The 23,502-nt window shown below is 47.0% G+C and overlaps 1 protein-coding gene across 1 annotated transcript; it reads left to right on the plus strand.

Annotated features, from left to right (window-relative positions):
* The first annotated feature begins 445 nt into the window (after positions 1 to 445).
* Positions 446 to 23,106, plus strand: FBXO21 (F-box protein 21). The gene is made up of 12 exons (XM_040577248.1): positions 446 to 676; positions 3,477 to 3,612; positions 5,361 to 5,455; positions 7,530 to 7,651; positions 8,865 to 9,011; positions 9,840 to 9,973; positions 10,213 to 10,349; positions 11,116 to 11,292; positions 12,067 to 12,199; positions 14,725 to 14,915; positions 15,919 to 16,076; positions 19,475 to 23,106. The coding sequence occupies exons 1-12, from the start codon at positions 486 to 488 to the stop codon at positions 19,651 to 19,653; spliced, it is 1,800 nt and encodes a 599-aa protein (XP_040433182.1). The 5' UTR covers positions 446 to 485; the 3' UTR covers positions 19,654 to 23,106.
* Positions 23,107 to 23,502: the final 396 nt, after the last annotated feature.

Here is a 23,502-nt window from a genome sequence, read left to right on the forward strand (position 1 = left end):
CCTCAGGCATTACCAGAGCCATGGACGTGGTGTTACCTCAGGCATTACCAGAGCCATGGACGTGGTGTTACCTCAGGTATTACCAGAGCCATGGAGGTGGTGTTACCTCAGGTATTACCGCAGCCATGGCGGCGTTACCTCAGATATTACCACAGCCGCAGCAGCGGCATTCCCGCGGCCATTCCCACAGCCATGGCGGCGGCAGCGCCACCCCCAGCAACCCTCCCCCCTGCCCGGCCAGCCCCGTTAGTACGATGCAGACAGCCCAAAGCACTCCTGCGAGCCCTGGACCCCTGCTGAGCCCCGGGTACGGACGTGCGGCCCCCATCAACCAGCGCTCGGAGGGCTCCCAGACAGCGCCCTTCGCCAGCGCGAACTTTGCAGACGCTCCCTAGCGCCCGCATTGCCGGCCGGGGAAGGAAGCGACGCTCCCTAAGCCCTGCCCGCGGGGGGCGGGGGGGGACCCGCTCAGGTAAACACCCAAGATGGCGGCGGCGGGAGGCGGCGGCGGAGGGCGGCCGGGCCTGGCGGAGCTGCCCGGGGAGCTGCTGGAGCTGATCCTGTGCTGCGGCGTGCTGGGCGCCGCCGACATCGGGCGGGTGGCCTGCACCTGCCGCCGCCTGCGGGACGCCTGCCAGCCCCGCGGCAAGGTGTGGCGGGAGTGCTTCCGCCTCAGGTGGGCAGCGCCGGGGGGCGGGGGGGGCAGGAGGAAGAGGAGGGGGAAGAGGAAGAAGAGGAGGAGGAAGAGGAGGGGAAGGGGGAGGGGGAAGAAGAGGAGGAGGAATGGGAGGAAGTAGAACAGGAGGGATAGGAGGAAGTAGAACAGGAGGAGGAGGAGGAAGAGCAGGAGGTAGAAGAGGAGGAGGAGGAGGAGGAGGAGGAAGAAGAGGAGCAGGCGGAAGAAGAGAAAAAGAGGAGAAGGGGGAGGAGGAATAACAGGAGGAGGAGGTAGAGGAATAGGTGGAAGAGGAATAGGAGGTGGTAGAGGAATAGGAGGAGGAGGAGGAAGAGATGGAAGAGGAGCTAGAGGAAGAGGAGGAGAAGGAGAAGAGGAGGAGGAATACGACAAGAGGAGGATGAGGAGGGATAGGAAGAAGTAGAAGAGGAAGAAGAAGAGGAGAAAGGAGGAATAGGAGGAAGAAGAAAAAGGAGGAGGGATAGGAGGAATAGCAGGAGGAGGAGGAAGAAGAAGAGAAGATAAAAGAGGTGGAGGAAGAGGAAGAAGGGAGGGGGACGGGGCACATGCACTGGGGATGTCTGCTGGCCTCCCTGTCCCACTGAGGTGTGCTCTCCTTGCTTGCAGCCACCCCAGCAGCTGCGGAGGCTTGTCCTGTCCCAGGACGAGGCTTTGGGTTGACGTTTGCTGCTTGGGGTTTCATTTAGCCCCGCCGTGGTCACAGTGTGCCTTGCAGGGGCACAGCCCTGCCGAAACCCCTGGAGCTGTTGAACTGGCCACATTGCATACTTCCGTGGCTGTAGGAACACCAAGCATTCACTGGGGCCACCAGCCTGTCTAGAGCAGGGCATGCTCATCTGCTGCCTGGTTTTGTCTGTGTTTTGGCACGGGAAGAGCAGCGGTATGCCTTTCTGTGGTAGCCACTTGGCTTCGAGAATTCAGCAGAGTTAAACGAGGGGGTTATTCCCTCTCCTCCCTTGAAAAAAGGCTGCCGGACAATTGCAGCCTCCCCTGTTCAGCAAGCTAGAGCTTGGGATGGCTGGCCAAGTATTTTCACCAGTTCAGTGGTTCTAATTTCTGAAGCGAACCTGAACTTCTACAAATGCTTCAGATCCAACGGCTGAAATTGAGTGTGGTGGGTGATTAGCACATGCTGCAGTCCTCCTCTGTCTTTGATAATAGAGCTTTTGGCAGGAGTGTGCATGTTGACCTCGTCGTCCTGGCGGGATTCCATCTTGCGTAATTACGTTTTATTTTCTGAAAATCATCAGTGTAATTTCAACCCAAGAAATTATTGTTTCTCGTACTAAAATAAATGATTGTAACTGTTATTACGACGTGGCTGCATTTCAGCGATAGATGAACGGCCAGGGATCCATCAGGAGAAAGGTTACTGTGTGATGTGAAGCTATTTGGTTAGTCTTTGACTTTATTGTGTAACTGCAATGGCAGTGTAGTTTTATTTTTAACAGGTAGTAAAAGATCTTCAGGGTGTGGATGGACAGAACAGTGTCTTTTGGTCTGATGCTAAAAATTATTATATGGAAGTAGTGATTTAAATATTTGGCTGTAAACATGCAGCTAGGGATATAAGAATTATTATGTGTATATATATATTATTTTCTCTATAAATATATATATATATATACACATAAATTACTATTTGTATATATTTATGTAAATAACCTGAAAAGAACCTAAGGCAATTCATGTAGTTGAAGAAAGATAATACTGTAAAAAACAATGCTAACCAACAGAATTTCAAAATGTGGAGAAAAAAAAAAAAGGCCCCCCTGCAAATTACAAGAGGCTTGTATTGCAAGAGGCTCTTGTCTTTCTGTCCCATGCTGTCCAAAATATTTCCACCTGTACTCATTCTGCATCACATTCATACCCAAGTGGTCTTTGTGCCTTCAGAAGAGTCATGGGTATAGCTGCACTGGCATATATTTTATTGCGTAGGGCTGTGTTAGAGCAGCACGTGCCCACTTCATTAGAAAAGGTGCTGTCGGGGGTAATAGTCCCCAAAACATTGCCTTTAAGTTAGGCTTTCTGTTCACATACCTTGAAATGCTTCTTATTAAGCTATAAATTGTATGTTAGCTTTTAGACTTGGTAAAGCAGATCCAGCTTTCTTTTACAATAAAGGGGTTTGGTTTGGGGTTTGTTTTTTAATATTTCTTATATTAAAAATGAACTGCAAAGTCATCTAGCTGTCACGATTTGACTTCAGAACTGTGTTTCCCTCCAGCAGATGCTGCCACCAGCAAGGGTAGTAGAGGGAGCTCCGGTTTGTGTGTCCTTTTAATTAGACCCACAAGGGTAGGAGGAAGAACAAAAGACAATGAATTCTCATTGTTAGTTGACAAGTTAGCTTGAACATGGTACATCTTCAGAATAGCAAACTTTTTTATTATAAAACTCTATCTGTTTTACTGATGTGATACCTGTGTTTGTCTTGGAAAGCTCTAGAGGAAATCTCAGAAATGTTCAGCACGTATAGATATTGAAATACCTGGAGTATGAACCTTTTGAAGGTTTCCTGTTAACATTTGCTGTTGACAGGCCACGGGAGAGCTTACTTTTAAAATAACCAGTCATACTGAGTTGAAATCAGTTGGATTTATGCTTTGATGCCCGAGTCAGTCATTGGGTTAATTTGTACGATTACATCTGAGGTTGTATTGTCTCTTGTCAGTGGCTCAGCTCCTCAAGCCATGTGGTTACAACTTTTTACAGTTCTGGAGATCCTCAGTGATGTTGAAATACTAATGAACCTGTTCGCTTCTGTCTTGTGTAGGTGGCCATCGCTGCTGAAATACTACAGCCACACAGATGGTGTTAGCTGGCTTGAAGAATACAAAGCACGGCACAATGCTGGACTAGAAGCCCAGAGAATTGTAGCTTCGTTCTCCAAAAGGTTCTTTTCAGAACACGTAAGTCATCCCTGTGTATGTGCAATAGCCTAGTTATTTGGTTAGTACTTTCTAGTAGTTTCCTGTCTCTCCCTACCTGTTTTTCAGCTGTGCAGTCAGAAAATTCCTATTGCCTCACTTTATGTGAGAATGCTAGACTGCCAGCCAAAATGAGAGAGATGGTCCAAAATCCAAAGGTACAAACTGCACAGAGTCCAAGGCACGTTCTGCAGACCACATATGGCTGTTGCTGAGAGTCTCATTGCGCCTTTATGAGCTCTTTGCTCATCGCTGCGTGTTCAGACCTGGCTCTGGGAGCTCAGCAACTTCTGAAGGACCGGTAGTTTCTCTGCACATACCACAGCCTATCAATTTATCTCCCTGCAGGCCTCGTGCAAGGATATGCTCCTCTGAGAGTTGTCAGGAGTAATTTGAAAGCAGGACTGAGGTGCAATAGGTTCACTGAATTGGAAAGTATATTATTCAAGCTCTTTACCTAACCATGACACCACACTTATGTGTCTTGTGTAAAAAGTGAAAATTTAATCTCTTCGAAAAACTTACTTGAGCATGGAACATCAGTTTCATTGTCTGTTTGCTCAGTTAGTGGCTGTGGGGTTTGGCCAGCTATACAGTTTGGGTCAACCTGGAACTCTGTGAAATAGACTTAAAGCTGCCCACAACTAAAGCTGAATTAAAAAGTTCATGCTAGAGCCAGGAAATGGCCACTCCTCTCTAGCTCCTTTGCAAATACATTGTGGTCCAGTGGAGAAATCCCGTAAGACATTGGAGACCCATATTGAAGTCTTCTAATTTTATGCAAACATTGGCAACTGCGTTTTTATCCCCAGAGAGAAAGGCCGTGGGACCAGTAGAAAATGAGGAGATGCATATGTCTTGGCTCTTCTTTTTGACCTGTTCCACTGTGGTTGCAGCAGCTAGACATTTTACTGTGGAGAAATGTGTGTCAGGGCATTAACTGAGTGCAGAGGCTCCTGGCTTCCTACTGTTTCAATCATGTGTGCAAGGACTGTTGAGAGACCATTACTCAGCAATACCCAAATTCCTAAAAATTAGGACTGTCTCCTGTGGGGCTAGAAACTGCAGCTTGATTCCCTGCTTAGAATTGCAGGGAGGAGACTTTCAACCCAATTCTGCTAGATCCAGTGGAGTGCCCACTAAGATACAGTATAATAGGAATCACATTTTTTTGTCCTTACTCTTTGTTCATCTCCTATATTGAAAAGCTTGAAAGCAAAAAGATTTTTTTACAGTTCAACCAGAGTTTTAAAAGAATTTTCAAAAAAAGAAATTCAAAAAAAATTAAAAGAATTCAAAATCTTGCAAGAAAACGACTGTTCTGAATATAGACACACAAATGATTGTTTCAAATAATTTTTAGATCAACAACTTGATAGCTCCAGGTTAGCCCTTGTCAATATTGCTTAAACAGATGAAGTTTGAGGCTGAAATGAAAACTCCTGCTCCTTCATTCCTTCCTCCAGGAGCAATCTGCTACACTAGGGAGGGTATGAAGAGGTTTAGTCAGCCACAGGCAAAAGCTAAATCCACCTTAAAGCTGCTTTCAGCTTGGGCCCAGCCTGCATATGATCTGATTTGCTTGGGCTGGTCCATAGACGTCTGCAGAGAGCCCCAAATGCTGTAGTAGTTATCTCAGATTACTGTAGGGTTTTGAGACTTCCTATGAAATCACATTCTTTGGGAAAGAATCTCTTGTTCTGTGCCTAATTCAGTGTCTGATTTGACAGGTCCCCTGTGATGGATTCAGTGACATTGAGACTCTTGGATGCCCAAGTCACTTTTTTGAGGATGAGCTGATGTGTATCCTTAACATGGAAGGAAGGTAAGAAAGAGTAAGAGTGATCAGAAGTGGAAGGGATTTTCTCCTTTCGCTGGCTAAAGGCGAATGGTACTGTGGTGGGTGCCTGATGTCAGCTTCTGTCCTTTTGTCGCCCCAAAAACCAACATCCCCAGCTGTGTGTGTAATTGCAGAACACATTTAATACTCCCAGAAGAACCTGTGTAAACCGTTCCACAAGGAGGTCCTCTGGCTTTGTGTTGCTGTTTGTTGCTTGCTTGTTTCCTTTCAAGTTCATGACAGTTCTCTCAGTATGCGTACTTTCCTCTCTGCAGTAGTTTTGACTTAAGGATTTCTCATGTTCTTTTTATTTGTTTCTGTTTGAACCTGGATCAGTTTGCTGAACTGATTTGCAGGATGGGCCTACAACACAGGAGGGAACAGCAGTGCTTGAGTGTGGATTGCCACCATAAATCCCTCCCCACACCATGAAACCACAAAACCACAGCCTTTTTTTTTTAATCTCTTCTGTTGCCTTTCTTAGCTGTAGTAGATAGGTACGTTTTTTGTCCCCAAATAAACAACTGAGTTTAATTGAACCACTGCAAAATTTGCAGGTGAAATGCAGGTGAAGCACCAAGTGGGTTAATAAAACTTTTGGTTCACATCTGCCTGGGTGTTCTCATTACCATGGTTAACACTGAGCAAGATGAATAGTTCACTGGCTTGCTTGAAGGTTTTTCTGTTGGTACCATATAAACGATGCTGTTTTTGCTGTGATACAAAGCAGCAATACATTTGTCTTAATGGGGTCTAATAGCCTTGATTAAAGGGACTGTTAGTAGAGCTTGGAAAAACATAACTGGAATGACAATCATCTCATTCTTGCTTTTTCACATCCATTTTATTACCTTCTCTATTTGAACTGGGACTAAACATCTCTCATTTGACAACTGGTTAAAAAGCTTTTGAGCCTTCACACTGGCCAAATGCCTCCCAATAAAGCAGAATTGATGCTAATTACACCCTGATTAAGCTGTAGTCTTAGCTATTCAGGAGCATTAGGCTAAATCATTTCCCTGGAAGATATCCCAATAAAGCAGTTGTCCCTATTGAGCATCCCAATTTATTGGAAGAGGATGAAGTGTTATGAGGTTTGATTGTTCTCCTGTTTGGTAGGATGGAGAAGACTGATTTGACCTGCAATCTGGAGGAGAGAAAAGGCAAGCGGGAAAAAGGTTTTTTTATGAAGAAAGGAGCTGGACTTGTTTTAAAAATGTGGAAAGGACAGAGCCAGGATATCAGCAGAATCCTCTCTTGTGTTCGTGTGTGTTTGTTTCTATTTTTTGATTTTTGTTTTTGGGGGGTGCCATTCCTAACTATTTGGTGTAAAAGTGTGTGCTGAAGCAATGGGTAACCCATTGCTGAAGGCCGGGGCTTGCTCAGATGCATGTGATTTGAATGCCTCTACATTGGGCTGTCGTATTTCCAGTGACCTCTTCAAGCCAGCTCTCTGCTTCTCTTTGGGCACTCTGCCTGCACTTCTTAATATAGAAAGTGAAGGGATTTTACTATGAAAACTGTAAGGTTTTGGATTGTGTGATCTATAGGCCAGCTGTTGGTCCCTTCCAGCCTTTTTTGAGTAAAAAAGACATTTTTCTCTGGCAGTTTTTTTTTTCTGAATATTATTGGACATATGTTCACATCTCTCATCATTTTTTTTTCTATTGGTGAGAGGATATTTTAATATTCTGGAGGGACACAGAGTCAGAGGATATTTTATGAATAAAATATAGTATTTCATTCAGATATTCCCGAGCTACTTTAAGCAGGATCTGTGTTGTTTCCTGTGATACAGTATTTTCACAAAATGCTATCTTAGTGACAGGATAAAAACTGGAGATGATAGGACCAATATTTTGTAAGCGTCGCAAATTGTGTTTCTTTTGATAATGAATTTGCTCTTAATATTTACCTCTTTGGTGACTGTGGTGTCATCGGCCTCGTTCAGAAAAGCAACATCTAAAATATAGATGGCTTCACTGGAAAAGTTGAATGCAATGTTCACCCCTGAAGTGCTTGTTTAGGGCAATACAATTTTTTGTATTTAATTGTGCAGGAAAGGCCTCACCTGGAAGTACTATGCAAAGAAAATTCTCTACTTCCTACGGCAACAGAATATATTAAAAAATTTGAAGGAGTATCTTCAACGCCCTACTGATCAGCAGTCGTTTTTAGAGGGTAAGTCCTTGGCAGAAGTCCGATGCAGAGCACTTAATGACAGCTTTCAATCATTGTTGCTTTACTTGGAGAGAAGCTTCCTTGCTTACATATCAACTGGCCCTTGGACAGCGACTCAGAATTAAGTTTGGATTTTTGCTGTACCCGAAATCCTTAAAAAATTATGGTAATTGCATAGCATTACATCAAAAAATCAGCATTCCACTGGCTTCTTTCTGTGCTGTATGCTCAGATAGTTGTGCATGGACAGGTAAACAGAGAAGCAATGGAAAAAAGTTAAAATACTTGGATTTGAACAGTGCAGTGAAGAGATCAGCAGTAGCTCAGCATCCTAACCAGCTGACATTGCAGAAGCATTTTAACTGTGGCCTAGGGACTGAACAGGGCTTATCAGACCGAGTGATCTGATTTCAAGTCAGCTCCCTACCATCTCCTCTCCCCAGAAAGGAGAAAAACCTGTCTCCTTTCTCCTTGGACAAGAGCAAGGAGCATGCTGCAGGCATGGTGAATCAGTGCAGGTGAATTGATTGCAGGTGAATATAGTTGATTCCAAAGGATGGGCAATATGGAGGCTTTGGAAAGAGCATGGTTGACAGGATGACAAGGAGAATATTCTGAGAAAGGGCTATTTTTTTCTGCAGAAGTTTGACAGGAGAGGATTGGGCGGAAGAAAAATGAAAATCTGTTATAGTGTGTTTCTGACAGGAAGATGGAGAGCAGGTATGGAAGGATGAATGTAGCAGAAGAGGGAGCGTTGAGCAAGAATGATGGCGATTGAGGATGTGGCAGGAAGAAATCAGAACTGACGCAGAAGTGAAGTTGAGGTTGTTTGAGGCTCTGAACAAGAAACATGAGCTGGGAGGATGCCAGGAGATGCAGTGCGACAGGAGTTGGCTGGTTAAGTAAGACTTGTCCAGTAGCATACTTGCTCAATGTACAAATCTATTGCTTTCCCTTTCAGGAAGGTGGGATGGGGAATACAGAGTCTAAGTGGCATTTATCGTTGTCAGCTTGTTCTCTGCATTTTGTGGTAAATCCAATATACAAATGAGAGTTTTGAGAAGAAGGCTATTGTGTTTTGCTGCAATTGCTTGCTCTATGCCATAGATTTAGAATTTAGAGTAGACAAAAATAAGCAAAAAACCAAACCAAACCAAAAACAAAACAAAAAAACAACTGAAGTCCTGTTTCTTATGTAGCTTGTTTTTTTCAGGTGCTGTTTTAATTGACCAATACTGTAACCCGCTCTCAGACATCTGCTTAAAAAGTGTCCAGGCACAGGTGGATGATATCACAGATAAAGTGCGCAAAGTCCTTCGGACAAAAAATCCAAGGCACCCCAGCTTGGCTTCCAAGGCAGGTACTGTATAGAAGCATACACTTTACTGCCACCATTTCTGCAGGTCTCAATAGAGGCAGATAAGGTGAAACAGCTGTTGAATTATTGCAGCTTAAAGCATTATTGTCCTTCATCCCATTGAAGCACGTTCTGACATTTGCTTAAACCATCATTCAGGCAGCAGCTGTTTGTTCAGCCGCAGAAGCTCAGTAGCCCAAGGTTGTCCATCTGATGCTGTCTAGGCAAAAAGGATTGGTTTGTGGTGGTGTTTTTTTTTTAATTTGTCTCTGAAGTCTTAAGCAGTCCTGATACGTGTAGCAGAGCCGTGGGACAGGTCCTTTCCTCAGCAAGTTTTGGTAAGTCAGCAGCAATAGAAAAGGTATATGCTTTAACATCTCCAAAGGTCAGGCAGCATCTTACTTCTTGTGTTTCATAAGCTTTAGTCTCATCTTTGCTGCTTTTCAAAGAGGGAATGACTGGTCTGTCTGTGTCTGTATATCTGGAGTGGTCAAACTGGGACTCGAGCAGTGAAAACGCACTTCCCATGCCTGGCCAGTGAGACTGTCCAGCCACAGCGCTGTGCTGGCACAGGGTGGTCAGGGTCAGCTCCTGCAGCTGCAGGAGGAAGCAAGGCAGCACTGATGCACAGCTGAGGTGCGTGGCAATCCGCTGAGCCAGGCCACACTGAGCGGAGTGCTAGGGCTGTGTGCTCCAGCCAATCTCTTGACTATTTGAATCTAGATGTCTTTTATGTTCTTTGTACATAAAGGAATTTTGCTATGAGGTTCAGTGCATGAAGGTTAAGTATGTTTGTCTTCTCTGTCTTTATTGCTCTTTGTGTGTTTTCAGGAGAGGTCCTGATTCCAGAAGTGGAGCTTCAGCGGCAGGTACTTGATGCTATGAATTGTGTCCTGTATGAGCAGTTAAAATACAAAGGAAATGAGCTGGATTACTATAATTCCCTGAATTCATACATTCACCAGGTACGTGCACGTTAGGCAAAACCTCAGAGGCTGCAAGGCTTGAAACGCTATTTGTGGTGTTTCTTATGACAAAATGTAGTAAAAAAAAAATCTATCTCTGAAGAGTAATTTCCTGTAAATTTCCTGTCATCTTTTAGTGCATATTCGGTTAAGTTGGTGTGTTTTCATCTTTGAATTAAAACCTTGGAGTTTTTCTGTGTTTTTTTTTCTTAATATCCCTCACTTTTTTTATCCCTCAGGTTTTGATCCGCAGGACAGGAATTCCCATCAGTTTGTCTGTGCTTTATTTAACAATTGCCAGGCAGCTGGGAGTCAAACTTGAGCCAGTCAACTTCCCTAGTCATTTTTTGCTGCGATGGTGTCAAGGAAAAGAAGGGTAAGTGATCTGCTGCGTTTTGAAGTTTTATCATTTTTTTTTTATAAAAGCCACAAAGAATTTACAGCTCCGGACCTACACCAGAACGTTCAATTATTTTCCATCCATAATTATAAGGAAAAGATCGGCCCTCTAAAGAAATTTTCCCAGGACTCAGTTCTTCTGTTAATGAAAGGTAACAGATTTCCTGAGTGTGAAATAATAGTAAGTATGAGGTGATTGTTCTCCTGTTTAATAAGATTAGGAAAAAAAAAAAAAAAAAAGAAAAAAGGTGCTGATTTCACTTAACCTTTCAAACAGAACAGCTTCTAGAGGCCATTGTGGTTGTACTGTGCACTCATTCAATTCTCTGAGCCAGTGCAGGACACATCTTTGACCAGATCGTGATCAATTTACAGAAATGTATATTTTGTGAATGACATCAGCAGTCCAATTCAGAGCCGTGTTTTTGTCTATATATACCCCTTCTGGCAGTAGGCTTCAGATGCCATATGTGTGGGCTCTGTTACACTTTACAGTGCAGCATCATCATGTAATCTAGCAATAAATACAGCAAACCTGAAAATATGTGAAGGAAAGAACTGGCACGATGGAGTGAAAATGAGAGAGAAGGTAGCAGGTGATCTCTTTATACGAGGGAGGGAGCTGAGGTATGAATGACACGTTTTTAGAAACAAGCTTGAAAGTGCTAGGAGAACAGAAAAAGGTAATCCTGCTTCACCACAAGGCCCATCATCACAGCTTAGTTTCCTTGATGTCTTATTAGAAGCACAGATATTTTTGACTACACTTACATTGACGCCTTTGGGAAGGGGAAGCAGCTGACCGTGAAGGAGTGCGAGTACCTTATAGGCCACCATGTGACGGAGGAGTTCTATGGGGTGGTGACTTCGAAAGAGGTCTTGCAGCGCATGGTGGGAAACCTCTTAAACCTGGGCAAGCGGTGAGTTGTAACTGAAGTTATATGGCCTCTAAGGGCTGTGGGGGGAAAAAAAGGGCCCACGGTGTGCTGTCTGCCTGTCCTATACTGCCTCTTTGCAGTACTTGAGTGAGCGCTTTAAAGAGGCGTCACACCAGGCAGTCTTGAAAATGCTGGATGTCACATTGCGGTGTCTAGTTGCTTTTGATCACATGCAGCAGTATTGCATGGAAGCAAGAATAGATCATTTTCACTCGAGAGCTGTTTTGTTTTTTGTTTTTTTACTGTGTGAAAAGCAGATAGGAACTGTTCCCTTGAGAGGAGAGACCTTTATTATGACCAGGTAGGCATAAGCCATATGCTTAAATGAGTAAATGGTGCTGTTGGATTGTTGACAATCTGCTTTTGTTTTCAAATGCCCTGCTAATCACTTTCCCAAGTAGCAACAGACAGATATCAGAGAGTAAAAGGAACGCTTTAGGTTTAATTAAGCAAGGGGAACAAAAGCAAATTTCAAAAGGAAGCGACTCTGAGAGTGAATTCTCTGAGTACAGTCATTTGACCAAGTGGAATACCGGTGAAGTGGGAGGGTAGAGGCCGGTTTTCAGTTGTGTAGCGTTTTTCCTTTCCAGCAGGCTGTTGGATGTGATGAGTGACTCCAGGGCTGACTGTCACTTACATTGAGTGAGCGTGCCTGTACCTGTAGCATCGCTTTTGGTGGCTATCCCTGTACACCGGAGTATTAGGGATAGGAATTGAAGAGCTAGCCTTACAATTGAGTTTCTTTTTTGCTGGCAGAGAAAGCACTGATCAGTCTTATCAACTCTTGAGAGACTCCTTGGATCTGTACCTGGCCATGTATCCGGACAATGTGCAGCATCTAATGCTCCAGGCTAGGTTATACTTCCACCTGGGAATCTGGCCAGAAAAGGTACCTCGCCACTCGGTCATATGTTTTCTGGTAGGCTAAGCATTATTAACACTAGTCTATTGATTTTTGGACTACATCAACTTGCATTACAGTCTGCCACAAGTCGTTTCTGTAATAAACGCAATTGAACGAGTTATCACATTTCGGAGAATCAATTTCTACTACGTGAAGCAAGGAAAGAGGATGACTCTTGCTTGCTCCAGGGGAAACTCGTGAGCAGCCTCAAGTCTGAGTCATAATTTATGATTTACAACCCCACTCTGACAATTTGTCTTAAAACCAATACGGTGGACTTGTAGCTAGCTGTAAGGTGTAAGAGGTAAGGACTTGGTATGCCTAGATTGTGATGGTGGTGATAGAAGTCTTGCTGGAGTCACAGGAAAGGAGCGATTACCTTATCAGGAAACTTGTAGGAAATTATCTTTTGCAAACAACAAAGCTGTTCTCTGAAACTTTAGGTACACAATCAGTGGCTCTTGTGAAAAAGCAACTTAAAAGAGAATCCCAAGGAGAGGGCTGTTAACATCACCTTCAGCCTTGAAGAATCCTGTGAGCGTGGGAAGGACAGTACAGAGACCTGCAAGTTGTCCAAGTCATCGGTGTCCTTTACCGAAACTGGGGAAGGCACAGGGAGAAAGCATGTAACTCAATAAACAAACAAAGTATTTCTTTAGCATGTCACCACAGCAGAGAGAGGTTCCTTTGTCAAAACTGCCTGTGCTTTAGTGGAATTCACTCCCTTGGGCACTGCCTGTGCCATATCCAAACATTAGGTTTGGGTGAGGAGGCAGAAGGATTGGCTGGACAGCTGAGCAGAAGGCAAAGTTCTTCCCACTAAATTAACTGAAACATGTGACTGCAGGAGAAGGTGCCTTCCTTTTGAAGAACAAATGGTGCTAGGTTTGCTGTTCCTTTCTTAGGGCAGCAAGTTTTAGGGTTGTCGCAGAAAAAGCAGCCCAAAGTAAGAAATTCGTGAGGGGGGACCCACTGAGCTGAAATGATGAGTGTACATAAATAGAGGAGTGCTAAATGAAACACTGAAAGATTTCCCCTTTCTGGCACTCAGCTTTGTGTTCACGAAGCATGTGGGCTTTACGTACTTGCATTTTGCTGCCCCTCGGGACAGATAATGCCCCCCGTGGCTGACTCTTGCATGGAGTTCTCTGCGCCGCTTTGTCAGACACAATGAAAATGTACAGCTCCAGACTTCTCCTTTGGCATCCTCACATGCATCCAGTCCTTCCAGGCTATTGTACAGGATTATAGTTAGCCAGAGAATCCTGTATGCCTGACAGAACAGAACGTACCAGATTTCACAGAGGTCTGCCAAACTTACGGAAAGTGGCACAAAATCTTAAAACTCAAGCAAAGCTGTCCAGAATGTTGTCCTAAATGTTTGCAAATAACAGTAAATGAAGTTGCCAAGAATCTCTGGCAGCTATGGTCACTGTGCTAGGCCTTCCCCTTTCTGTAGGATTTTTCAGTTTTCACACCCTTCTTAAGGCGGTAAGATGCCTGCCAGAAATTTAAAGTGCTGAGAAGCCTGAGCTGTATTTCTTCTGTTGTTTTTTTTTTTGAGTTTTCTTCAGTGCTTGGCCGATGTTCATGCTGAGTAGCCTGAGGTCTCCTCTTCTGCCCCGCTCTACATTCAGGTTAACCAAAACTTCCAGCATGTGATCAAGGAGAGAGTCCTTGATCTCTTGCCAGCTGCTGAGGAGTGTCAGATTTTGGAAGTGCGGTAGCACTTGAGGTGTTTGATGTTGGGATGGATGTGTTTGCCTTTTCCAAATCTGTTTAGACAACATTTTTGTTAAGAACAAGGTGCAAGAAGGTAAAAACTTGCATTGCCTGCCTGTAACAAAGCTGGTGGCAGCTGTTCTGTCCTGATGCTCCGATGGCGTGCCAGAGGGTGTTGGTAGGCTGGTACTTTGGATCTACAGAGTCTGCTACTTTGGGAACACTTTTGAAGTCAGTGCCCTTTAGTTATACTGCGTCAAGCAGGTTCTCTGTCTCCTGTTCACTATTTCATGGTACAGCATCGTACAGGTTATTTGCATTTCTTTCTGTGCTGAGGAACTTTTTAAAGCTAAAATGTTTGTTCTCGAGTACAGCAGAAGTCATCTGAAATCACTTCACAGCTGGGGTTCAGCAGACTTGGTTCAGAATTCTTCTAACATCTCAGAAACCTTGAAGCAGTGTCTTTGATGCCCTGTAGCTGAAACCTGTGATGCCATTAGCTGGTATAACTCAGTTTTAGGGAGTTGCTTTGTTCAGCAGTGCCCTTCCTTGGAAGTAGGGAGCTTTACAAAAAAAGGAGAGCAATGTTTGCAATTTCTACAGGATAAGCAAGTGTCAACTCCTTGAAACTGTGTAGTTAGAGCAAAGGTTCTCAGTTCTGTGCGGAAACTTTGTGTGGCAGACCTTTAGGCCTGGGCACTTAGACCCAGCTAATATGGCAAGTCTGTTTGTGTTTGACTGCTGTAGAGGCTTGTTCTGAATCTGTCGTCTTGTTTTGCTTGCTGAAGGTTCTGGACATCTTGCAGCATATTCAGGCCTTGGATCCATCCCAGCACGGGGCCGTCGGGTACTTAGTTCAGCATACCCTAGAGCATATTGAGCGCCGGAAGGAGGAGGTGGGACCCGAGGTGAAGCACCGCTCGGATGAGAAACACAAAGAGGTCTGCTTTTCCATTGGGCTGATTATGAAACACAAGAGGTGAGCTCTTCAAAACCTTCCCTGCGCTAGCAGGAGGCTGCACTGTAATGACGAGTGTAGAAGTGTTTGTTCTGGAAGTAATGAGACAGGGTTTTATCTGCCAAGGAGGTACCTGGAACAGAAAATGTCAGGCACATGCATCTATGCTGCATACCTCTTAGAAAAATGGGAGCAGCTCTGTCTCTCCTTTGAGAGAGCAAGCGTTTTTGCTACTGTTTGTTTGCAGAGAGGTTTGTGAGGTGCCTCCTGTGAGTCATCATGTATCACAGATAAAATTTCCACAGTCCAGAGCTCTCGAAGAAACATTTGTAATCGGTTAATGAGGACTGTGGAACAGAACTGGTTTCAAAAGAGATGAGATTCCGAAGACAGCTTATGAATCTTACCCTGCGCTGCTATTACTGCCTCTTCCTGCATTGCGCGGAGGCTTTGTGTTCCTGTCTGCACAGCCCTGCCAGAACGACATGCTGGCACTGTGTGGCTTCAGCCATTCCTCCAAACAGCTCAACGAGACATCTGAAGCATATTTTAAAAGTGTGTCAGCAGTGTCAGTTATGATACCTCACAATTAATCTCATAAATACTCTGAAAATAATGCTGGCTTTGTTTCTGAGAGTTAGCATTGGGATTACAGTGTCTGTGTGATGGGAACAGAAGTAATTGCACAGCGCGGTAGAGTGGTTGATTCCCCTCCCTGTTTCTTGTTTCCTGTTCTCCCAGTTTCTGACATCCCAGTCTCTTCCCCGCTCTCATTTCTTGTTCAAATTTGGCTTTCCTTTGTCCTCAGCTGCTTGTTCCTGTCTGTTTACCCAGTCACTCCTAGTCATTTCCCACCCACCTCAGAACACAAACACGAACACTCACAAGTTTTTTGTAATGATGTTCTTCTCTTCTCCTCTCCTCCTTGTGCCTGCTCACAGGAGGCTTCTGTTCTGTTTGTGCTCTATTAGCCCTGACGAAAGAGCTGGCTCTGGAGTTTTCATAGTCTATTCTTTTTAATTAGATATGGCTACAACTGCGTCATTTACGGCTGGGATCCTGCCTGCATGATGGGGCATGAATGGATCAGAAATATGAATGTCCACAGCCTTCCGCATGGCCCCCACCAGCCTTTCTACAACGTGCTAGTGGAAGATGGCTCTTGCAGATACGCTGCTCAAGGTGAGCAGGAGTCTCCTCTCTTTGCTGTCTGTTTAGAAGTGCAGTAGGAGAAGGCGATGCTTAAGTGATCAGCTCTTAAGTGTGAGGCATAAAGTGTAAGTTAAAGTTGGGGTAGGAAGGAGAATTATCTTGAATTCGGGGACGTACTTTGTTTGCTCTCTGTGAAATCAGTCGTGCTGGGAATGAACATTAAGGACCCCTTTGTTACAATCTCCTCTTGCCCTAGAAACAAGTGTGTGTTGGACGTGACTGGTTTTATGGTATAAACCATGATTACTGCTTTTGAAAGAGCTAATTCAACTTTTTCTGGAGTTCAAAGTTCTGTCAGAAACTCTTGCTTTGTGAAATCATGGTCATGCTTTGGGCAGGACCTCGAAGTAGGGTCTAGTGAGGGAACGCACAAACTTTGTTTGTTAGGGCATGGTTCTGAACACCTTTCACTGAGAGACTTTGTGTGCTAAGATCCCAGAGAACACGGATAGCGTGGCTTTTGGTGCCATCTCTGGTAAGAATGGGACTAAAACGAATGCCTCTTCGCAAACGCCAAGAGGTGCAGAAATCTGTGTGTTCTTTATACACCATGCCATGAGCAAAATTCTTATCTCATGGTCAGAATGTGAGGTTAGGATACAGGTAGAAGTATTGAACTCGGGTTAAAAAAGAAAAAGTTTCTAACTCTGTACATTGTAAGCTGGGTGTTTCTTTGCCTCGTGTTCTTCTCCCTGTGACACAGAGACATCCCATCCAGCTGGCAGGGCAGCTGCACAGCCCCATCGTATTTTGTTTAGAGAAGATGCAGAAGCTGCTGAGCAGGAAACTATGGACAAAACGCGGTTCAGCTCTTGCTAGGGTGTGCTCCTGAGCGTGTTCTGATGCCATACCTATGAGCAAGAGGTGGTTTTACAGGAGGGGACACTCCTACCTTTGTAGCCTGAAACACCTTGAGTGCAGGTGTTTCTCACCTTCCTGAGAGTCACATTATATTCAGTAGAACAAAAAAAAAAAAGGATGGAGTAGGGACACAGGACATTGCAGCACTACTTTGTGGTTCATATTAGACAGTACTTTACCTCTTAAATAGCTTTAAAAAACAAAAATTATTTTGTGCCATGGATTGATTTTAAAATATGCACCTCAGTGAAAACTAACTTGGTAATTTTCCACAGTGCTTCTGGGGTTGAGTCATCACATTTCTTTTTCTCTAATTGTTTATAAACAAGTATAATCAGCTCTGATTACAGCTGATTCCTGAGCACTTTGTGTTTTAGCCAGGCTGTAGTTTGAAACTGTCGTCGGTGGCATCCAAGAGTTTTGATACTGCTGAGAAAACTGGGGGGTTGTCTTTGCATGCTGAAGTCTCGCTGCCTGTCTGTTGAGTATCCCCTCTAAAATACAACCCAGATCGCTTGGGAAGGGAGTATTTCATAACCTATCAACCTGACGTTAAGAAGGGAATGATAATATTTTTTTAACTGAGTCTTAGATAAATCTCTGCTTGTAGATTTAACCAGAAATAACACAGAGCTTATTGTAGGTGTGCTCAGTTTGAGTCCTTCCTGTAAATCTGCAGGTTGAGCTGTCGCTAATTCCAAAACACCTGCCTCGTACAGCAGGCTTGGTGTCTACCTGTCTGCTCTTGTCCTCCCTTTGTTTGCCTGCTGGCAGCACGGGCCAGGTACCTGCTGTTCCAAAACTGCTCGTCAGCACGTTTCTCAAGCTCCCCACCTCGGGCCGAATCCGCTTTTCCCGTTCTCCTCCCCCCTGCCAGCTTCTGTTCCGTCACCGTGTTTGTCCGTTTGTACACAGCTCGCTGCTCAGCCGCGTTTCCGCAGGGCGTATCGCAGCGCAAATCGTTCTCCCTGGCTGTACGGGACGAGAAGGGGCCTCGCAGCCCGCAGGACCGCACCAGCCCGCTGAGGTGCAGTAAGCTCTCGTGCTCTTGGCTGCACGCAGGGACATATGGTAGCTCTTACCAAAGTCCAGCTTGCTTCGCAGAGCCTGCGTGGATGAGTACGACTCGTATGTGCTCTCTGAAGTGAACTGAATGTGTTTCAGAGGCAGATGGATTATTCCTGAACAATGTTCTCAGCACCCCAACGTGTTGCCCCCCTTGCCTTGCAGATAAGGTACTTTGGGACATAGGCAGTTGTTCGGTTTTGTTTTTTTTTCTTTTTTTCCCCCTACCTGTGTATCTGGCACTGTGCTGGAAAAAATGACATCATCTGGGGACTGCTGCAGGGCACCTGCACAGGTGATTTATTGCTGGGCTGCCTCCCCGTCACCCTGATTTAAGCAAATAATCAAGGAGCAAACAGGCCCTCGGCTTGGGTCACCGTTGCATTTTAACGCTAGTGCTTTGTTTACCTGTTGCGCTTCATCAGGTTAGCGTTTAGTACAAAGGAGGAAATGGGGTGCTCTGGGAAAGAATTAACGTGCTCTTTCTGGGGACTTCTAAATTCGGGAGCCTGGGATTTAGAGAAGTGAATTTTGCCGTGTGAGACATGCTTGGAAAGCAGGCTGGTGACTTAACGTGTTGAAATGCAGGCGGGTGCCTTAGAGCTGCAAGGCACTCGAGGCTTTTTGATGGGAGAAACTGGTGCCGTACATGTTTTTTAGGGTCCTGGTTAGGGTTAGGCTTAGTGTTCCAGTTAGGGTTATATTTAGGGTGGTTTGGAAAGAGAAGAGGCGCAGAATCCTGTTGTGTGTGGGGTTGCGTAAAGGCTCCCCAAGGGAGTTGAGGTGTACCCAAAGGCTTCCGTTGGGAGCACTTTTTGATGGGAGAAACTGGCGCTGTACGTGTTTTTTAGGGTCCTAATTAGGGTTAGGTATATTATTCCGTTCAGGGTTTTGCCCTGTGAGGCCTCTGGGGCATCCTACAGGAAACTGGGGGTCACCGGGAGGCTTTCCAGGGGAGCTAGAGGGCACTGGGTGGCTCTGGTAGACCTGCAGAGGGCATCCTTGTGCAGTCACCCTCGCCTTGGAGCGTTGGGATCTCTCCTGGAAACTGATCTCCCCCGGGACTTGAGGGAGCAGAGCTCAGTGCTGCAGCTTCTCCTTGCATTTACGAACAAGACCTGCGATCCGCAGCGTCAGAGCAGGTCAGCATCCTGCTGCTCCAGCCTAACGTCAGACCAGGGGGTCTCAGGCCGAAAATATTTTTGATGGCACTGGTAAATGGGGTCAGCATCAGCTAGGAGAATAGGTTCTGTAAGTGGTCGTACTGGGATATTATCTGCTTTTTTACCTGGGTTAGGGGTTTTTTTTGTTGTTGTTGAAAGCATCAGGAGGTGGCGTTTGCAGAGCTCAGGCATCAACAGGACTTGAGAGAGGCGCAGGATTTATGGCCCTCTCACAGGTCATTTTGTGGGGGAATAACTGATTGTTTCCTCTCCTAACAGAGAACCTGGAATACAACTCTGAGCCTCGGGAGATTCCTCACCCTGACATTGGCCGCTATTTTTCAGAGTTTACCGGCGTTCACTACCTAGCAAATACCGAGCTAGAAATTCGGTACCCAGAGGATTTGGAGCTGACGCGTGCCACAGCTCAGAAGATCTACAGTTCAGGCAAGGAGTGAGTGCAAAAGGCGTTGTGAGGACAGAAGCAGCCAGAGTGTAGCTTTGCCCTCTTTTGTAAAACTTGCCTGGAAGGCAAGTTTGGTGACAATCCTTTGGCTTTAATGCATTGAAAACTGCATTAAACTTCATAACCGGTGCTATAGCATCTTTCCGTTGCCTGCCTGCCCATTCTGGCCCACAGGGACACGTCGGTAGCTGAGGCCAGGTGTAAGGATCTTGCAGGGACAGTCGTGCTAGGAAGCGCATTGTCCTACGGAAAGATTTTGCCTCCTGCTCGTTCTGTGATCGTCTTGCCTAGGAGGTTGATGCAGTGAGACCCCTGGTGTGGAATATTGGAAGAAACTCCAACTTGCAGAGAAGTTGCTTGTCCTTGCGATGTTGTGGGGTTTTTGTTGTTGGTTGTTGTTGGTTTTTTATGTATATCTCATGCAGGTGATAGTTTTTAAAGCCTCTTACGTTTGACTGTCTCCCCTCCGGTCTGAATCTTTGGTCAGATTGTGCTTCACCTCTGTAGTCTGATTGTTCACAGAGCTACTGTCCCGATTCTGAGCATCCTTACTGACTGGGAAAGAGCCCCTGCAGCAAAAACAGAAGCAGCAAGGCTTCCAGGGTGGCAAGCACCATGATAACACAGAGGTCCAGCCGGCCACCTCGCGGCTGACACAGACTCTCCTAATGCAGAAGACGAGCTGCTAGCCCTTTCCTGCGCCTGCCAAACCCACCCAGCCCATGTTCTTACCTTGTTCTTTGCTCTGTTCACTGTGTGTGTTGTTGTGACCTGCGGCACAGCCCTGAGTGCTCCCAGGACGACCCTGAGCCGCTTGGCACTGCTTCGGGGGAGCTTGGAGGTCGCTGCACGACCCGTGGGGAGCTGCTGGTCACCGCTGCCTCCGGGCTGTAGGTATTTATGCAATACAGTGGGATCGTGACTGGAAACGGGCCAGCCCTGGAGACAGCCCAGCGGTGTGTGGAAGAGAGATGTTAATTCCTGCAGCTCGAGGCCTTTTTCCTTTTTGCCAAAGGAGACCGGATTTTGGCGGGGGTTGGAGCGGGGACACGCACTGCAGTGCCCAGAAGGGAAGAGGCTTAGCAGCTCAGCGCACGTGAATTTCCACACGGCTTAAAGGCCCTTTGTGACAGAGTCACTGCAGAGAAGGTTTTCCTCTGCATTCAGGTATTATGGGGTGCGGAATGACCAAGTGTGCGTGCATATACAGAGCCTGCAGAGCCCTGGTTTCTGAAGCAAAGCCTGCAGGCTGGCTGCAGCAGCGTGCCCTGTCACTTAGCAGTTACAGCACCGTAGTTCTGTCAGAGAGTTAGGTACTGTGTCCTGTTAGGTGGAGGCTCTTAGTCTATTATAGCACTTCAAGTATCACCACATGCAATCCCACACCCCTCCTCCTGAGAGAATGCTTGACCTGCATGCCATCCTACTGAAGTACAGAGCACCGGTTAAATACGAGAAATAAATACTGACAGCCCAGCACTTTTCCCAGTGGAGCGGTGGTGGTGGTGGTCTGCAGGAATCTCGGTGCTTTAAGAAGAGCAGCCCTGCATGGCTAGTGCTGAGGGGCGGTGAGGGTGCTGCACTCCAGGTACCACTGCATCTTTCAGTAAGTGTGTACTGAAATGAATTTGGAGTGGGGGGAGGAATTTCCTCCGAAGCCAAATGGATCCAAGTGAAAGCAGGGCAGGAAGTCGTCAGGCAAAATCTTAAAATCCATCCCTCTTGGTTTTGAGGGTTGGAGTAGATAGACTTTGACCCTCCAACCCTTTCTGAGGGTTGGAAACAGATCCCAAAGCATCCTGACAGGGATGCAGGGTAAGGAATTGGGACTCTTGGGTCATGAGGTCGATGCTGGTGGCTGAGAACAGGAGCAGGGCTGGGGCCTCCCTGTTCCCAGCCGTGGCTCTGAGGGTGCCCTGGGACAGCGTCTGTGTCAGTGCATTTCCTGGGGCTCTGGGTGTCCCTCTGTCAGTCCGGTGGCACCTTGCCCCTCGCAGGCACACCCAGTTACCACGCACCGAGCTCCTAGGACTCGTGTGCTGTCTGAATGCCAAGTAGAACCGTGCCATAAAAAAGCGGCAGTCACCAACACGGAGCTGCCCAAAGCTTCTCTGAAAACTGGTGCTGGTCGTGCTTGTAATCCACGTGAAAACGTGCTGCGCGCTTTAAGGTGCGGGTCCCAGAGCAGCTGGCAGAGCCCATTTTACCCAGCCCTCTGGGGCCAGTCTCTGTACTCCAGAGTGAGCCTGGATGCGCGTTGGGAAGCGCTCCTGGCTGCAGCTCCTGCACACATTCCCCAGCCACAGGCTTCCAGCAGGTTGTTTCTGCGTGGGGTGTAACGGGGGAGCATTCCTGTGCAGCTGGGCACGGATGTGCTGCAAGCGACTGGTGTGGGCCACAGCTGGTGGAGACCTGGAGGCCTGCACCGCACGGGGTCAGATTTGGGAATTGGAACAAAACCAAAGGCAGAAGCATGTGAAGGCTCCCCTTTTGCTCCCGGGGGCTAGGCGTGCCACCCCCTCCTTATGTTCCTCCCGCAGCCTGGGGGATGGCGGTGTTGCGTGCTGTGGGTTCAGTCCGTAACTAGTTTTAGGGAGGGGGAATTGCCCCGTGAGTATTTGCAGCTTTGGGAGGCATCCGCAGCGGCTGGGATCCCACCGTGTGTGTTTGCCTGTGCAGCCAGTGGCTCCCCTGTCCCCCCTCTCCCCTCCTGGCCTCGCAGCAGCCGTTTCCCCGGGAAGACAGGAGAGGATCCCAAAAGTTCCTCGTGTCTGTGAGTAGGGTCTGGGTCCCCATGAGCGATGTACGTGTGCTAGAGATGTGTGTCATGCCTCGCCACCTGTCCTCTGTTGTGTCTGTGCAGAGCTCACTTGGAAAAAGGGATGTTTTGCTTCCCGGAGGAGGTGGAATTACTGCCTGAGCTCGCAGAAAGCCCGGCCTGGTGGGTGTGGGGTGGCACCGGCATCACCTGGCTCCCCTGGGGCAGGGGGTGCAGCTGATGCCCCTCTTCTCCCTCGCCTTTCTGTGCCATAAGCTGGGGCAGGGCAGGTGCTGTCACCTGAAAATGGCTTTCTGGAGGGTGAAGGAAAAAATAATAGAGGGTGGAGGGGGAAGAGGAGGCAGCAGGGGGAGGCAGGCAGTAGCAGGAGCTGCCTCGTGCCAAAAGGAAAAATGGAGAGAGGCGCAGTGGCCGTGGGCTGGGTTAGAGCAGGGCAGGGGTCTTGTGGCTCCCCTGTGTCACGGGGCAGAGCCCCTTGGGTGAGAGGCAAGGGCTGGGGGCTGCAGCCTCCTGGAGAGGGCCGTCCTCGTGCTGCTGCTCCGGAGAGCCGCACGTCCCTCGGGCAGCGTGGGGCAGGAGAGGGCCAGCCGGAGCCTGGAAGCGATGCGGTTCCTTTCCTCTTTGTGCGTGGCTTCAAATAAAATAAAATGAACCATCCCCACTTGGTACCTGCTGCTGGAGTGTGCTGCTTTGCTGCGCCGCCCCTCTCCTAAGCACCCTGCCTCGCTTCTCCAGAGTTTTTCTCTCCCCCTGTACCCACGGGAGGTGCCAGAAGCCCCCCCGATCCCTGCTGCCACCCCCCTGGCTGGGCTCACGGCCTCTGCCTTCAGCTCTGGGGAAAGATTTCAGCCCTTTATTTTTGGGTGGGGGTCCCATACCATCCTTGTCTTCCCCCTCCCACATTTTTCTCCCCCCAGCTGCACCGCCCCCACAGGGCACAGGCGCCCGGCACGGCCGGGGGACCCCCTTTTACCCCCCCCGCCTTTTCCCCCGGCCTCGTCCCCACCCCCGGCAGGGGGCTGTTAACTCTGAAACCTAACGAGGGCGAGGCGGCGGGGAGCT

Source organism: Cygnus olor, chromosome 17, assembly GCF_009769625.2.
Source record: "Cygnus olor isolate bCygOlo1 chromosome 17, bCygOlo1.pri.v2, whole genome shotgun sequence".
Taxonomy (NCBI): domain Eukaryota; kingdom Metazoa; phylum Chordata; class Aves; order Anseriformes; family Anatidae; genus Cygnus; species Cygnus olor.